Source organism: Neurospora hispaniola (genome assembly GCF_033458365.1).
Source record: "Neurospora hispaniola strain FGSC 10403 chromosome Unknown B0T23scaffold_1, whole genome shotgun sequence".
NCBI lineage: Eukaryota > Fungi > Ascomycota > Sordariomycetes > Sordariales > Sordariaceae > Neurospora > Neurospora hispaniola.
In genome coordinates this window covers 1,596,740-1,613,599 of record NW_026944406.1, presented here as the reverse complement: position 1 = coordinate 1,613,599, position 16,860 = coordinate 1,596,740, and the positions used below count along the sequence as shown (strand labels likewise).

The window sequence follows — 16,860 nt, the reverse complement described above, 5'->3', positions numbered from 1 at the left end:
ACCTATAACAATTGTTAACAGCTCGAAGTTCACCACCCCCCGCTTCACCGCCAAGAACCCCGCTGTCAAGTAAGGAAAGTACTTGTTTCGGTTAGGTTTACATTTTATTTACTTTTCAGAACTGTAGCGTAGGACGTCATCCGAAACTTGAAGCTGATGATAAGGGGCGAGAAGGTTACAGGAATACATTATAATCCAACAAATGAATGATGGACTACCTTAACTCCAGCTCCGGACTTCAGATCATTCCCTTCCATATGATGGTTCAAGACATGAAGCAAGTGCTCGATGTCTTCCAGTTCAAGTTGCCTGCTTCACACCCACACGACATGGCAACAAGTATGGCAAGTGCGAATGAGCAGCGGCGGGACGGACAAGCTTACCCAACCGCTGAATGGCGCCGGAACGGGTCATGAGCTGCTTCACTTTAGCTTCTTCAACCAATCAACTTCAACTCCTCATGGGCGCGAGTCGCCGCCTTCATCTTCAACGTCGCAATACCTTTATTACTCCTTGTTTTCATTGACTTCTCCCCAAGAATCCATACCTACACCTATCGCACTCCCTCCAAGTACTTGCCTCCTCTAATTGTATCTGTTTCCCCTGCTTCGGTGGGCTCAACCGAACAAAAGACAGCGCCGAATATGCGCTTTAAGAATTTGAATCGGGAGCGCAAACCAACTTGAGAGAGAGAGTCTCCTTGAGAGCTCCTGTGTCATCATCATCGTGTCTTGTCTCCGTCAAACAATATGGCACCTTATCCTCAGGGTCCTCCTGCCGGTCGCAGGGTCTCTAAGAGAAGCGTTTGTTCCGCCTTTTTTTTTTTTTTTTTTTTTTTTTTTTGGCTCTTTTTTTCTCCCCTTCTTTCTGCATACACATGTTATATCCCGTCTGCGGCTCTGACAGGTCTCGGAAATACAGAAACTGCGCGTTGGTACCTTCATTGAACCTTCGACAGGCGAGCGATTTCGGCGCACCTTTACTCTTCGGCTGCCACTGCGGAGGAGAAGCGTCCAGGCTGCTCTCAACGGAAATGGCACCTCCGCGAACACGGCCATACTACCCGTCTTCTCGGACCAGCAGTCCCTCTCAGAACGCTCCCATGCCGTGGCGCATAACCTGCGAGCCGGCGTGGTCCGAGGCTTTCAGTGGCTGAACTCCCCCACCGGCCGAGGAGTGCTCAAGTGTACTCTGGCCTACACGATTGCCAGTCTAGCCACCTTCTTGGCCCCGATTTCCGACTTCCTCGGCAAACCGGACGGCAAGCATGTAGTCGCGACCATCACGGTCTATTTCCACCCGGCGAGGTCCGCTGGCTCCATGATAGAGGCTATTCTCATTGCTATCGTTGCCGTGGCTTACGCGCAGGTGGTGTCCATCCTGTCCATGTGCACCTCGGTTCTCTTTGGCAATGTTTGGGGCAATCCTGCTCTGGCCCACACCCTGGTTCTGGTCGTCTTCATTGGTGGCGGGTTTGGCTTCATCGGCTGGCTTAAGCAGACCATGAACAACCCGCTGGTCAATGTGGGCTCTACCTTGGCCTCGCTTGCCATCATTGGTGTTGTCACCAAGGAGACGGCTGTGCTTACCAGCGTCTTCTCCAACCAAAAGATTATACAAATCCTCAAGATGCTCGCCATGGGCATCACCACCACTACCGTGGTCAATCTACTTGTGTGGCGTGTTTCTGCCGTACACTTACTCCGACAGTCCATGACCAAGACCTCCACTGCTCTGGGAGATATGCTTGCTATGATCACTCATGGTTTCCTCAGTGGAGCCGAAGATGAGCTTCTTTCCAAAGAGTTCAATGCCGCATCAGCTGCGTACCAGTCGGCTTACCCGCAACTGACCAAGAATCTGCGTGAGGCAAAGTTCGAGCGGTACTTTCTAGGCCAGGAAAAGATATACCAGCTTGATAGAGCGGTGGTCAAGTCCATGGAGACCCTCGCTCAGTCAATTGGCGGACTCAGAAGCGCAGCTAATACACAGTTTGCCCTACTGAAGGAGTCGTTCGAACAGGCCGATCAGCCGCCCTTGTCACCCAGGATGCAGCGGGCGGCATCCACTATTCTCAAAAGTGGCAAAGACCGGTCACTTGTCTTGCAAGCTATCCGAGAGGCATCTGACGAAGGCGATGATGATGATGATAGAGTTCCACCTGAAAGCGATACACGCCGCTCTGATGTGTCGACTGTACCCTCATTCCGCAACTCTGGAGAAATTTTCGAGCTTTTTATTGCGCTCTTGGGGCCTTCCATGAAGTCACTGGCCTATACGCTCTCCGAAGTGCTTCGTGATCCGCCTTTTGGATCTGCCCCAAAGTACGAAATCATGATTAATGACCAGTTCCGCCAGAGTCTGACTGATGCTCTGGGTCTCTTCAACGATGCGAGAGCTAAGGCCCTCCATGAGTTGTACAAGCACCTCGAGATGGATCGGACGAGATCGGAACAGATACAAGCTGATTTTGAAGAAGTTGCGGCGGCGTGCGGTCACTTCAGTTTCAGCTTGCAATCCTTTGCCGAGGAGATGCAAAAGTATCTGGACGTGCTGGATGACCTGAAGCATGAGAGCCAATTCAAAAGGCGTAGCTGGCACTGGCTTGTCTGGTGGAGGAGCAAACATCACCATAGTCGGTTCTTTCCTGCCCTGCCATACAACCAGGTGCCGGAGGAGCAAGAGGGCTTGATCAGGCCGATCAAGAAGACAGCCATCCCAAAGGGCATCCCTGATTCCATGGTCCAACGAAGGGACACGTATAACTGGGAGGCAGCCAAAAGCCAGTCGAGTAGGGTCGTGGCGACGCTGTCTCAAAAACTGCTTCGGTTTATGAGGAGGCTTGCCAGAGACGATGTTCGCTTCGGTCTCAAGGTCGGTATCGGTGCCATCCTATGGGCCATGAATGCCTTCATTCCCCAGACGAGAGACGTCTACCAGCACTGGCGAGGCGAATGGGGCTTCCTCTCGTTCATGATCGTCTGTTCCATGACCGTGGGCGCAGCCAACACTACTGGTTGGGCTAGGTTCCTCGGGACTATGATTGGCGCAGGAGCAGCCTATGTGAACTGGAACGTCACCCAAGGTAATGCTTTGGGGCTGATTGCCCTCGGCTGGCTGATGGCCTTTTGGAGTTTCTGGATGATGATAGCACGCGGCCAGGCTCCCCTAGGACGCATCACCTTGCTCGCCTACAACGTCTCAACCCTCTACGCGTACTCCCTCTCCCAAAAGGTCGATGACGACGATGACGACGAAGGGGGTATGCACCCCATCATCGGCGAAATCGTCTGGCACCGGTTCATCGCCGTTACCGCCGGCATCCTCTGGGGCCTGATCGTCTGCCGTCTTATCTGGCCCATCTCCGCCCGCAAGAAATTCCAGCAAGGTCTGAGCATGCTCTACCTCCAAATGGGTCTGATTTGGAAGCGCGGTCCCCTCGCCATCCTGCTCAGAAGCGACTGCAGCCGCTCCTACCTCAAGTCCGGCGAGATGACCGCCCTGAAGAAATACGCCGCCCGCCTCGACGCCCTCCGCGCCAGTGCCGCCTCCGAGTTCGAGCTGCGCGGTCCCTTCCCCGCCGCCCAGGCCGGCAGGCTGATGCAGTGCGCCAACCGCCTGCTCGACGCCTTCTACGCGATGTCCCTCGTTACGCAACGCAGGGGCCATCTGACCGAGGGCGAACGAGCTTTGTTGCTGTACACGGCCGAAGAGAGGAAAGCCCTCTGCGACCGCATCTGCCACGTCTTCCAGGTTTTGGCTTCCTCTCTCATGCTGGAATACCCCCTCACGGACGCCATCCCCTCCGTGCTAGGTCAGCGGGACAAGCTCCTGGCAAAAATCTTTCGGTTTAGAAAGGAACATATGCCTTGCCGTACTCTACAAAGCATCAGCGTCGACGGAGACCGAGACCGAGACTCCGTAACGGCAGCTGGACGAGCCAATAGCTATGTCACTGCCGCGTCCAGTTTCGGACAGGGAGCGGATGGAAGCTGGAATAATAGCCTGAGGGGAAGCATTGATAGCTTGGAAAACGGCAGCGGCGGCAACATTATTAACATTGACAACAACAACAACAACAACAACAACAACAATCCGTTGGCGCATGTCACGGTGGAGGAACGCGACTATGCCCTGCTTTATGCTTATGCGCTGGTGACGGGGCAAGTGGCAGAGGAGCTGAGCGAGGTGGCGAGGGAGATTGAGGGGCTGTTTGGAGTTTTGGATAAGGAGTCTATTCTCTTGCAGTAGTAGTAGTCTAGTAGTTCTCGGTGGTGTGGGTATGGGTCTGGTTTGTCCATTCCTGGGCATGGCATGGCATAGCAATGGATGGCATGGCGTAGCGCGTTTGTTGCTGCTCTTGCTTTCTTTGTTACATACTTCCAATGAAAAGACCGACTGTGTAGATAAATAGGTAAGTATCTCTCCTAGTGGTCCCAAGTTCTGACACACGTACTTTATACTGTTTGTCTCCATGGATGGTCTGTACCTAAAACGAAGCTACACATTGGTCAAAAAGTGATTCTTTCATGATCACTACATCTTCTCTCACATTGTATTTATCTTGTCCGTGTCTCCCTTCATCATTACTACTTGCTTATAACTAGCTCCACCTTATGTTATAAAAAACTGCCGTCGTCCCCTACTATCCTTGCTGCTCTCGCGCTCTTCAGATTCAAAACCCCTCGTCGGTTAGGTATTACTGTAGACTTTCAGTGACGCTGAACTCTTCTCGACATCTCTCTCTACTTACACGTGCTCTACACCGGATTTTCGCCATGTTAGGTAGGTAATTATAGTCAGTAAACAATACCTAGGTAGTATTATTATCCAGCCCGACACAACAGCTGTCGATCGCGATTCACCTACCTAGGTGCCTAGAGGCACCTACCTATGCACAAACCACGCCTGGCGCGCTGAGACTATATCTACCTACCTATTCTAACTAAGAAAACCAGGTAACAGTACAGTAGAGACTGTAATTGTGTGAATGTGCTTGCCCATGGGGTTTCTCTCTTTACAACCATGTGGTGAAGTATTTGGTCTAGTCTAGCCTAGTCTGATCTAGGTAGGTAGGTAGGTAGGTAGGTAGGTAATTGCTTGTGATTGTGAGTAGTGTCTTGGCTTGGTAGGAGAAAGGGAATGGTGAAAGATGTTCGTCCCTCAGTAGGTTAGATTGGGTTAGGTCTTAGTAAGTAAGTAAGTAAGTAAGTAAGTAAGTAAGTAAGTAAGTAAATACTGCCTAAAAGTCTAGATGGAAAGAAAGTCTAGCAAGAATCTTCATACACGCACGTATCTGGGATTTCGGTTAGTAAGTCGGTACAGGACAGTTGATTGTTCACTACTGATTTGTTGAATGGCCGTCCGGACTATATATGGTTTCATATTTCTGACTCCTGTTGTAGTTTTGTTTTCTTTCTCTTTCTTCTTTTCTCGTTTTCTCCTTTCTTTTTATCTTTTTATTTTTTTTTTAAAAATCTCTTTCATTCATTTTCTTCTAAACATGATGCTCAATTCCTTGGTTCGTCCGAATTTCGCTCCTTTTCATAATAACATCCGACGTGGGACGTGGAACATACATGGAGGACGCCACGCCAACCTGCAACTTTGGCGGCCGTGTAACGGATTATCTTTTTCACATCCTTCTTACTTAGAATCACGATAGTGAATGGATAACGGCGCATATAACGACTGATTGTGTGAGCATTCGTTTGTTTCATTGGTTGTTGCTTTGTATTATTCCTTTCGTCGCTCCCAGCTTTCCATCAAAATTACATTTCTATCATTACATTCTCACGGGGTGAATACTTGGTGTTTGTAGTGATGTGTGTCTGTGTGTGCATACCACGTCCCGTACATGTCATGTATGTGTGCATTCTGTGTTGTTCACTCCCTCCTCTAATGAAGCTTCAACTGACTTGACGACCGATGCCCGGCTAGGAAAAAAACCGACCTCGTAGAAAAGTCAAAACTATTCCTTCCTTCCCGTAGATGAGATCGATCCCGCCTAATGAAAAAAAGAGGAATAATGAAAGAAAGCCCAAACTTTTGTTATGCCCCAATTGGAAGTGAAAACACAGCAAGTGAAAGACAGAAGAGCCTGATGAAAAAAAAAGTAAGAAGAAACAAAAAAAAGTAGGGTATTATAATCTGCGTGAATGAAACAGCTTCAAAAAGCCTGGGCGAAACATCAAAGAAACATAACGCCAAAACTCGCCGAACCATGTATATCGTGTATCATTCGAGGAAACCCAACAAAAGACCCAAACGCCTCGCCATGCTGATACTTTCGCTTGCTCACTCGCTTTCCCAATTTCATAAAGCGCCCATTCCAAACGCAAAGTCCCACAGTTAAACACATTGCTTGTTGTAAAGAAAAAAATGACCCAGGTAGGTCATCGAAAACAACGACTTCCTAGTAGAAGCCTGGATGTGAACCGTTAAAGGCGAGTTCGTTACCTCCCGCCCTTGAGATAATCCCCATTAGCCGTCCCATTACTTTTCGGCATAGTCTTCGGCGACGGTTCATCAGAGTAAACGTCCACCGGCTTCGGCCTTATCGGCGCCCCATTCATCATCGTGGTTGGCCCAGTCATAGTCGACCCATTCGTCATCGTCGCAGCAACAGTAGTACTGCTAGCCGTTTTCGGGGTGATCGTTCCATTGACCAAACTGCCATCGCCCTTTCCATCCTTCATACCCTTCCATTCCCTCCCCTCTTTCTTGTCCTTCTTATCCACCTTCTCATCCTTCTTCTCCCCCTTCATACTCCCCGTCGTAACCGAAGGCACAGTCTCCGTCTCGCCCTGCTCCTCATAAATCGTCGCAAACTTTTTCAGCACCTGCTTCAGCGCTGGTCTGCGAATCGGTTTACTCAGAAATTCGTCCATGCCGCTCTCCATGCACTCCTTGACATTACTTTCCTCCGAAAAGGCCGTCAACGCCACAATAGGTGCACTATACCCCATCTGTCTAATGAGCCTCGTTGACTGCAATCCATCCAGGTTCGGCATCTGAATGTCCATGAAGATCACGTCAAACTGTAGGTTGTGCTCCATGTTGGCTTTCACTAAATCGTAGGCTTCTTGTCCGTCTTTTGCGATGGTCACGTCGTAGACTTCTTCGAGCTTGAGCAAGCGCGAAACGACTTCCACGTTGGTGCTGTTGTCATCAGCGACCAGAACGCGGAGCTTGCCGGGGCCGGAGGAGGATTGCTGCAGTTGTTTGGCGGCCATGGCGCGGTCGATGGCAGCCATTTTGTCGTCGACGTCGCCGGAGGTGGTGGGGGTTGTGGGAGGGGGGTGTTTGGGGGTAGTGGCGAAGAAGGGTTGCGAGAGACCGACAAGACGGGGTTGAGTGTCGAGGACGGACGCGGCGGCGGGTGGAGCGGTTGAGTGTTGGTCGTGCCCGTGGTTGTGACTGTGGCTATGGCCGTGGGAGTGACTGCGGTGGATGTCGATGGTGGATTGCTTGGGGAGGGGGTTGCGGATGGTTTCGCCGTCGAGAGAGCCGGCGGAGGGTGGGCGGGAGGCTAGGGAGCTGGATGCTGTGGACGAGGCGCTAAGTTGTGTTAGCTTACGTTTAACAATCAGAGGCAATGGACGGCTTACCGATCCCGGACATATTTCAACGGTATCCGCATCGTAAACGTTGTTCCGACACCAACAGTGCTCTTAAGCCCAATCGTGCCTCCCATGATGGTGGCTAACTGGGAGCAGATACTGAGACCCAAACCGGTACCACCAAACTTCTTGCTCAGACCCAGATCGCCCTGAACAAAAGGCTCGAAGATCTTTTGCTGCATATGCTCCGCAATACCCGGACCGGTATCTTCCACCTCGAACTCGAACATAAACGTCTTGGCATTCGGTGGCGGAGGGGTTGGTGATCGTTCCCTGATGTGCACATGAGGCGACTTGGGGTCCATGGGGTTGATGGAAAGCGCAGTACCACTACTCTGGTTCAGATTCGGCGAGTGCGGCGCGCCCTTGGAAGATTGCGAGTCCCTTGATCCCGAGCCTAGCCTATGGCGAGACCGACCTGGACGGTGCGAGTTCTTGGATAACGACGAAGTCCTGCTTTGGTTATGGGGTTGCTCCATCTCGCCGACGCAGCGTATCCTCAACTCGACTCTCCCGCCTGCCGGAGTAAATTTGAGGCTGTTGCTAACCAAGTTGATGATGACTTGGAGGATACGGTGCTGGTCGCCCCAGAGACACATGTCCTTAAGACGGCCTACACCGGGAGGCCCAAGGGCGGGAAGCCGCTTGTCGATGCCGCTGCGTCGCTCCGGACTGTTTTCGAGGATGTCGGTGCCGACGAAGCTAACAGTGAAGGTAATCTTGTTCTCGCGGATCTGCTTGTCAAAGATGGCCAGCATTTGGGATCTTATCTCACCAAGTCTGAACTCTCTCTCTTCCAGGCTGACTTGTTGACCGATTTGATTTTTGGAAAAACTGAGGAGATCTTCGAGTAAATGCAACAGAAGGTCGCCTATCACGGTTAGTTTGATGAAAAGCCGACGGGATACATAAGGGGGGAATGCTTACCGGACTTGTAAATCGTCTTGAGCGACTGCTTGATGCGAAGAACATCATCTTCCTCCATCAAGACTGCACACATGCCCATGATTCCATTTAAGGGTGTCTTCAACTCGTGGGAAATGTTGGCGATAAACAGCGTCTTGCTTTCGTTAGCAGCTTCGGCGGCCTTCTTGCTGATTTCGAGTTCTCTTGTTCGTTCAGCCACCTTCTCGTCTAACGAAGTATACTGCTTCAACAACTCATCCGACATCTCGTTGAAGGTTTGTGTAAGCTCGGTCAGCTCGTCGGTAATGTAATGCTTCCTATCCTCCACCTTTGCGGGAATCTTGAAAGCATGGCGATGCGCATCCTGTGCAGCTGCAGCTCTCAATCTCGCCCTCTTCGATTTGCGCATCCTCCTCTTCAAACTTTTGAGCCAGCTCTTCTCGGACCTTCCCGACGTGGTGCCGCCCGAACTAGGGTTCTCCTCATCATAGTCGGAATCGGACAATTCTTCGTAACCCGGTGGTGCAATCGATTTCTCGGTGGCCTCCTTCAGCCGGCGAATCGGCATGACGCTCAGGTGAGCACACGGAATGGTGAGCAGTAGGACAAGCCCTGCGGTACCAAACACGCAACCTAAGAGTATGTTCCTCAGCGTACGGATCGGTTCCGTCGCCTCTCGCTTGTCCTGTTCTACAATCACCGCCCAGGTAACCAGTGAGGTCTGTGGTCGGGCAGCGCCAATCGCCACCTTCTTGCCCTGCTCATTCTTGGTCGAGATCTTGCTCGTGGCGTTGTTGGTCTGATTGTTTTTCTCCACAAAAAGATCGAGCACCGCCTGGTACGTCGCCGGATCGAAGGGGGTATCATAGGCACCGGACTCGAAGCTGTGGTCGCTGTGGCGGTCTTCTTGGCCGGGTTGGGGGGCAGGCGGTAGGAGGAAGTGAACCTGGTTGGTCCTCGCAAACTCATCACGGGGCGGAGACCATGTTTGGTTGCTGGCAGGCATTTTGGAGTTGAAATGGTTCCACGGGTTGACTGGGCCGATGAACAGAGCAACGCCAGTCTCGCCCAGGCCCTCGTTGGACCTCTGGACCTGGACAAGCTGTCTCGCGCTGGCAATCACAGTCATGTAACCGAGAATGAATCTGCTAGATTGGTTCTCTCGAACAGGAACCGTGATGGAGACAAGCGCGTACGACTCGTTGACCACAAGCGGTCCCAAGAGAATGCCGTTGCCTTCGCTGCCATTGCTCAACGAGACGCCAGGGAATATGTTGGCAGAGAATTGAACGGTGTTGGCCTTGTAAGGGCTCGGCAGGTTCTTGTTCTCGTATGTGATATTTGGGTAGAGCATAGGGGGGAAGCCATAGTCGGGATCGCCGAGTTTGATGTCGGCTCCAGTTGGGGATTTGTAAGGAAGATAGACAGGGTCGTCCAGGGCATCTTGGCCGGTAATGTTGAGAAGGCCACGTGCATCACCGGTGGTATTGCGAGAATACAATCTGGCTTGCAATAGACCCGACACGTTGCTGGTGGAAAGCGCGCTTGCCAGATCCTCGAGAGCCTGCTCCCAGACGTCCGCAGTTTGATTGCCATAGTATTCATTGGTATAGAAATCCTCAAAGGCCTGCTGAAGCAAGAGTCGTGTGGAGATGGTGGTGCATGCCGTCTGGATCAGATCGATTTCGGAAGAGATGCGAGAGGCCTTGAGAGAGGCAGACAAGGCCAGGCCATCCGTCTTGACGCCAATGACAAAGTTGTTGACAAAGATCCATACGGGGATTGAGACAATGGCGAGGGAGAGAAGGACGGCAAAGGTGACAAGGGCCGCGAGCTGCTCTCTAATTGCGATCCTCATTTTGAAGTCGCGTTGGAGGATGAGGAGGGACTACCGAGGGGAAATCGGACGGACCCAAGGCGACACCTGCATTCTTGTCGATCTAGTCTGGGGGAAAAGGGTCTGGGTGCGCTTGCGTGCTTGCTTGGTGTCTTGTGTGGTATGTCTTTGGAAAGCTGTAGTTGTTGGATCAAGTTTCTAGAAAGACTGAGTAGACAAGGACAGGCTGGCTTTGTTTGATGCGAGGTACCCTAATCTAACTGGAGGAGGAAATGACCAGCTTGGCTAATCGATCCGGGTCTCAGATGGGGGTCGGGGATGGACGAGACAAGCAGGTGTGGCAGGATCCAGATGGCGCCGCGAATCCGTCGTGATACCCGGATGATTAGGTTAGTCGTCGTCTTGGTAGAAAGAGGTGAATGGGTAGTGGTAGTGGTGAGGGTAGTGGTAGTGTGGTAGTGTAGCATGTAGGTAGGTATGTAGGTATAGTCGGGCCTAGACTCCCGAGAGATGCTGCACTGCCGTTGCTGATCCCGTCGTGGTGGCAAGTGGAGGCGAGGCTGGTTGGTGTGTTGTGGTTTGGAATTAAGTGTCCAAGTCGGTGTGTGGCTCACCGGCTCGTCCAATCCAGCAACAAATCACTAAACTGCCCGGGAGCGACAGAGAGGGGAAAGGAAACGGGATGGGAATCAGGAAAAAGAAGATGGAAGGGATGGACATGGACACACGGGACCGATTCGGACAAGTCGGCCGGCGTGGTTGGGGTGAGTGAGTGAGATTGCGTTTCTCTGGGTTCAACAAGGAGCCACGGGGAAAGGTTTTGCAAAGGCCAGCAAACGGTAGGTAAGCAGCCCGGGACTGGAGTGAGTCCGTCGCAAGTCGAAAAGATGGAATGGAGATGCTGGCCATTGAGTGGCTGTAGCAGCAAATCTGATCGAGATCTCCAAACTGAACCGAACCGGAAGCCCAGAGAAGCTCAGCTTTGTTCGACATTATGTCAAGTTCACTCAGTGTGTCACTGTAACCTCGACTTGTCGTAGCATTGGCTGCTTTGGGACAGGTACTCTCTACACTACGCGGCACCCGGATGTTCTTTCTGACCAGTCAGCACGGTACATACATACCCGACGTTCTTGCCGTGTCTGACAACATCGTCTGTGGAGTGTATGGTAGGTAGGTAGTGTATGATTCACTTGTAATGTACAGTACTTCTTTTCCGTATAAGTCGAAAGATACCGAGTCTACGGTAGCCGTGGGTTGCTTGGTAATACGCTATTGCATGTAGCAAGGTGTATCAGAGACGGCCGAGTGGATAACCTGTCAAGAAAAATAGAACAGCACTAGGGAAGAAGAAGACTGAAAACCACTCGACACCGACCGAGAAAAAAATAAACCCCCCCAAAAAAAAAGAAAGTTGAGATGAATGCAGAGCTCGTCCGATCGATGTGCGTGGCCTTGGCAGATGCACTCAATATTGGCCCCGTCTCGACTGTTCGTTGTGGATTAGCGGGGTCCACTCCCAGCTGCGTAGCGCAATGCTAGTGTCAAATAGCCTAGCACTACCTGGGTTGGCCCCCCAAGCGCACCTGGGAGCTCCCCTGACGGTAAACACATCATCAACCATGGCCGCGGTCTGGAATCACTGCATTCATGCCGTAATGGGAAAGGAGCTGTTGCCCGTCATGAGGTTTGTTTTTGTTTCTTGATTCCCGTCCTCGATTGATGACGTTATCCCCCCAGAAATCCGTGGTCCATTTCCATTCGAGACCGGCCTCTTCCTCAGTAGGCTATTCAGTGGCACAATGTTAACACCCACCATGGACCACCTAACACAGCACTAACAAGAGACAACAAAGTCAACAAACACAAAGTCAACGTCGCTTCTTTCCTTCCTTCCCCAGACCCGACCACCTTTCTCGCCTAAAACGGGAGCCTTAAGCGATGCATCCACTCGGTCTAGGCCCTAGCCTTATCACGGTTAGGTCTCAGTCTCGTCGGTGCAATGTATCCCGCGCCGGCTCCAGTGATTACCTAATAACAGGCAATCCATCACCTTACTGTGTAGTCCCGGCTGAATCACGGATGTGTCGGCGCAATGTCTCCGACCTGCCCTGCTTCCACCCTAACCCTGAATCACAGGTCGATGCAGACAGAACAACAAATGGATTCATTGCCAGCAATTCGTGATGACTTTCCCTGATCGGCAATCTCGACAGTGTTTCATCCTTCACCTTCACATGCTGTTGTCACTGCCAGAGAAAACCACCACAACCCATTGCGACTCCCTTGGCTCTGCATGATGAGCTAGCAGAGATTGCGGTCTGCCAACCTAATCTAATCATTACAAAACATTCAGAGTTTGAAACATTCGTTGAAGTCTGTCTCCGAAAGAAGGGGAAGACTTTATAAAGAAAAAAGAAAAAAAAAAAAAAAAAAGAAAAAAGAAAAGAAGATACAGCAGTCCCTTGATTATCCAGAGATGAGGGATGAACTCGATATTTTGCATTCCAAAAGTCTGTCGGTGACTTAGAGGGTCGCGTCCTCGGTGAGGTAGGTATCAGTCAACCTTGTCCATTTGTTGTGTTTGAGTTGCTGTAGGCTTCAATCTCCCAGTTCTGTATTGGACCATACCTACACAAACGCACATACATGATGAGTTAGGAACGCAGGTACGAAACCCCAATTTGAAATTCACCACGACCAAGTATTCTACATCACCACATTCTTTCCCCCCCCCCCCCCCCCCCCCCCCCCCCATATAAAACAATACTGTTTTTGTGTGCTTTTCTTGGTTTTATCACCTGCCTGCCACTTTCCCTCTTTTCCCGATACACTTTCTCAACGTACTCCTCCCTTTTTGCCTTCCCACCTCTGCCAGTTGCACTGACTGACTGCGTGCGGTAGGCGGTAGGTTTTCATATCTACCACAGATACATTCCCACAACAGTCGCCACCAATCCCATACCCATGGTCTTCCACAACCTACCCCCATCCACGCTGGCACTGCCGCCAGTCACAACCGAGGCCCACGGCGACGGCACCGCCACCGGCACATTCTGCGCATTCACCGACGCCGACGACGGCGCCTGCGGGTCACCGTTGGCTCCGCCGACCTGAGGAGTGGAAAGAGGGCGCACTTGGATCTGCCCGTCGGGGATCTGGGCGACGAGGTTGTTGCCTGCAGGAGCGGAAGCACCTAAGGAGGAGAAGAGTGTGTGTTAGCCGTGGGGGTTCTCTGGGGGGAATCTGGAGACGTTGGAGCAGGTTGAGGAGGTTTGAACATGTCCACCAGCAGGGATATCAGCTGGGGCGGGAGCAGGCGTAGGAACAGGCGCACCTTGAGGAGCCGCAGCCGCAGCCGCAGCCGGGGTAATAGACGAAGAGGAAGGAGCAGCAGCAGCCGGAGCAGACGAAGAAATCAGAGCTGAGGAAGGAGCAGCAGCAGCAGCCGGAGCAGATGCAACAATCGGAGCTGAGGAAGAAGGAGGACGAGCAACCGGAGCAGACGGAGAAACCGAAGCTGAAGAAGCAGCAGCAGCAGCTGGAGCAGATGAAGCAATCGAAGCTAAAGATAGAGGAGCAGCAGCAGCCGAAGCAGCAGCCGCATTGGCATCTTGCTTCGTGCCATCATCTACCTTGCCACCGTCGTAGTAGATCCCTAGAGTACCAAGTCGTCAGTCTTTTCTTCGCGTTCCTCCAATCAATCCCTAAAGAAAAACAAAAGAAGGCCGTTTACTCACCGTGACCACTCCCACCGAACCGACCATCTTTAGAGGCATCAATGCCGCCATAGATCTGTTGCTGGCCGCCGTTCTTGCCATCACCCAAACCGTCCCTGCGGACATTTGCCCTGTTACCATTGCCATTGCCATTTGCATTGCCATTTCCATTTCCATTGCCATTTCCATTGTTGGCGTTGGCCGTAGCGGTAGCAGTGGCAGTAGCAGTGGCAGTAGCAATGGCAGTAGTAGTAGCAGCAGCAGCACCATTGCCAGCACCATTACCACCACCATTCCCATTGCCATTGCCATTGTTACCATTGCCATTACCATTGCCATTGTTACCATTGCCATTGCCATTGCCATTGTTGCCGTTGGCTGTGGACGAAGCAGCGGCAGCAGCAGTGGTAGTAGAGGTAGTAGTAGAAGTGGTAGTACTAGTCACACTAGCAACCGGAGCAGCAGAATTCGCGTTCGACGCCGAAGTAATGGGGTTGGTGCCGTTGCCAATGGTCGAGGCCGAAGAACTAGTCAGAGAAGCAGCGGCAGCCGCAGACGAAGACGAAGACGAAGTAGGAGCGAGCGGGACGCTGCTGCTGCTGCTGCTGCTGCTAGTCGAGGACGCAGCAGGTGCTTGAGCATTACCAAAAGAAGCCACAAAAGGAATAAGAGTGGTAACAGGAGAAGGAGGAGGAAAGACGATAATAACAGGAGTTTCGGAGATAGTAGTGGCAGCAGCAGCATAACCTTGACCCTTGACAGGAGTGGACTTGGCCGCCTTGCTGTACCATACGGGGGTTGACTTCTGGCCACCAGCAAGGGCACTATAGAGGCTCTTTAAGGGAGCGGAATCACCTGCATAGCTGTGATGAGGGACTTGGGAGATGGGAACGATGGGAACGACCTCATCGGGAGAGAGGATGACGAGAGGGCCATCATCGTTGGAGGTGCCGCGGATGTGGTTGTTGTTGGTTGGTGCAGCTTGGGCGAGCTGGGAGACAGCCGCGACTGCTCCGATGAAGGTGTTGGAGTACTTCATGGCTGTTTTTGGTTGGACGAGGTAGGTTACTGTAACAAGTTAGCAACGAGAAGATAGACAGATAGACAGATAGATAGACCGCTGAGGTAGGTGGTATGAACCCTTCAAGGGAGTCTACCAAGATAGGTGAACTTGGACACGTACTTTGAAGTGTGCTTGGAAGTGTGCGGATGCCACTGTCACCTAACAGTCAAGAGAAGCCTGGATGTTGGTTCTTTGCTGTGAGGTAAAGAAATAAGATGTCAAGATACAACTGAGTTGAGAGTGATGGGTGTTTATATCTAGGTGGCCGGACTGGAGAAGGGCCTTGGACCAAGCGCACATGTTTCTTCCCTTCTGCCGGAAGGGCGCATAGCTGGGGGAGATTTCATCATCGATCGATGGCGAATCTTGGGGGTACCGCAAGTTTGAGGTGGTTCATACTTCTCTGACTTGGGTAGAACTTGGACGTGAAGCTGAGAATGGCAATGCAGTATGATATGAAGGGATGAGTAAGCTGCGAAAGGCCAGTTATTGCGAGTCAAATACTTGGATTTGTTGCATGACCTGGGAAATATCTCTGTACCCGCGCATAGAACGGTCCAGAACTGATCTGGGAATCTACCAGGTTGTTTTTGTTATATGCCCTTACGCAAGCAAACAAATTACCTGCGTAAGCAAGAAGTAGTAAAGGCTTGCATGTGCCAACCCCGTGGAATGGTCCACGACGTCTCCTACTGCTGTTCAGAGTTGGGAGTAACAGCCAACAAGGCGGGGAGATGCTTTCGTACTGGCAGCTTCTCCTCGAATCTGACTGATGCTTACTTACCATGCCTTACTAAATCTTCTGTCTGCACCTGACATAGACCTTACAACGAAAGGACCGAGGTAAGCCAACGCGTTCCATGACTGTGAAGTGTCCTTGCAGCATCTCGAGTCGCTTCTGTGAGCTTAGTACATGCTCGCACAACACTGTAAGATAAGGAGTGCTTCCAAGGACGATGAAGCATTCGCAGGTTTATGATGCTGTCATTTCCTGATAATAGAATCGATCCCGCGCTGAGACGAGGTCAGCTGAGGCCTCGTCAGTCTACAAGCATCTCCCAGACAAGAAAATTAAAGAAACCATGAGAAATTCCACCTCTGTTACTCTGAGACGTCTTACTTGAAAAAACTATCATTCCCGAACAAGCATCATGCAGAAGCACCAGGAAGAAGAAGATTCCTATACAAGGTGAAGAGAGTTTAGGTATGTTCCAACAGTAGAGGTAGATCTCAAGGCTCTCAAAACCCCTCGGACCTTACTTCTAATCGATATACCGGAGCTGTCAAACTTGCATAGGTAATGCCTCCCATACATATACAGGCATGCATGTATGATGCAAGAAGATATGGCTATAACCAGGCTTTCTTTTTGCATTTCAAGACGTTTATGTGCTCAAAGCCCAATTCTACGAGTTCATAATACTTCTATTTTGCCTCCCTTTTTCCACTTAGCATCATAAAGCTCAAAACCAGGAACCACCATCGCCACATCACGTCTTTACAACCTCTGCCTTGAATCTCAACCAACTGCACGAGCGACGCCTACCTGCATACCTACCGCGCACCCAAGCATCCAGTCTAGCACCAAGCACCAAGCATCACCACGCACCAAGAAACGCACATGCAATGTTGCCCTTTGATGTTGTATCTCCAACGGATTCCTGGATGGACCATTCCTCAACAGCTGCGGCAGGTAGCTAACTTCTTATTCAT

General features: G+C 51.4%; 2 protein-coding genes across 2 annotated transcripts; one reads left to right on the top strand and one right to left on the bottom strand.

The window, feature by feature from the left end:
* Positions 1–669: 669 nt before the first annotated feature.
* Positions 670–4,648, top strand: B0T23DRAFT_6993 (Fusaric acid resistance protein-like-domain-containing protein). The gene is made up of 2 exons (XM_062841664.1): positions 670–803; positions 922–4,648. The coding sequence occupies exons 1-2, from the start codon at positions 750–752 to the stop codon at positions 4,249–4,251; spliced, it is 3,384 nt and encodes a 1,127-aa protein (XP_062696688.1). The 5' UTR covers positions 670–749; the 3' UTR covers positions 4,252–4,648.
* A 1,692-nt stretch (positions 4,649–6,340) lies between these two features.
* Positions 6,341–10,668, bottom strand: B0T23DRAFT_6972 (uncharacterized protein). The gene is made up of 3 exons (XM_062841661.1): positions 8,550–10,668; positions 7,611–8,493; positions 6,341–7,560 (listed from the first exon to the last, which is right to left on the bottom strand). The coding sequence occupies exons 1-3, from the start codon at positions 10,384–10,386 to the stop codon at positions 6,456–6,458; spliced, it is 3,825 nt and encodes a 1,274-aa protein (XP_062696687.1). The 5' UTR covers positions 10,387–10,668; the 3' UTR covers positions 6,341–6,455.
* Positions 10,669–16,860: the final 6,192 nt, after the last annotated feature.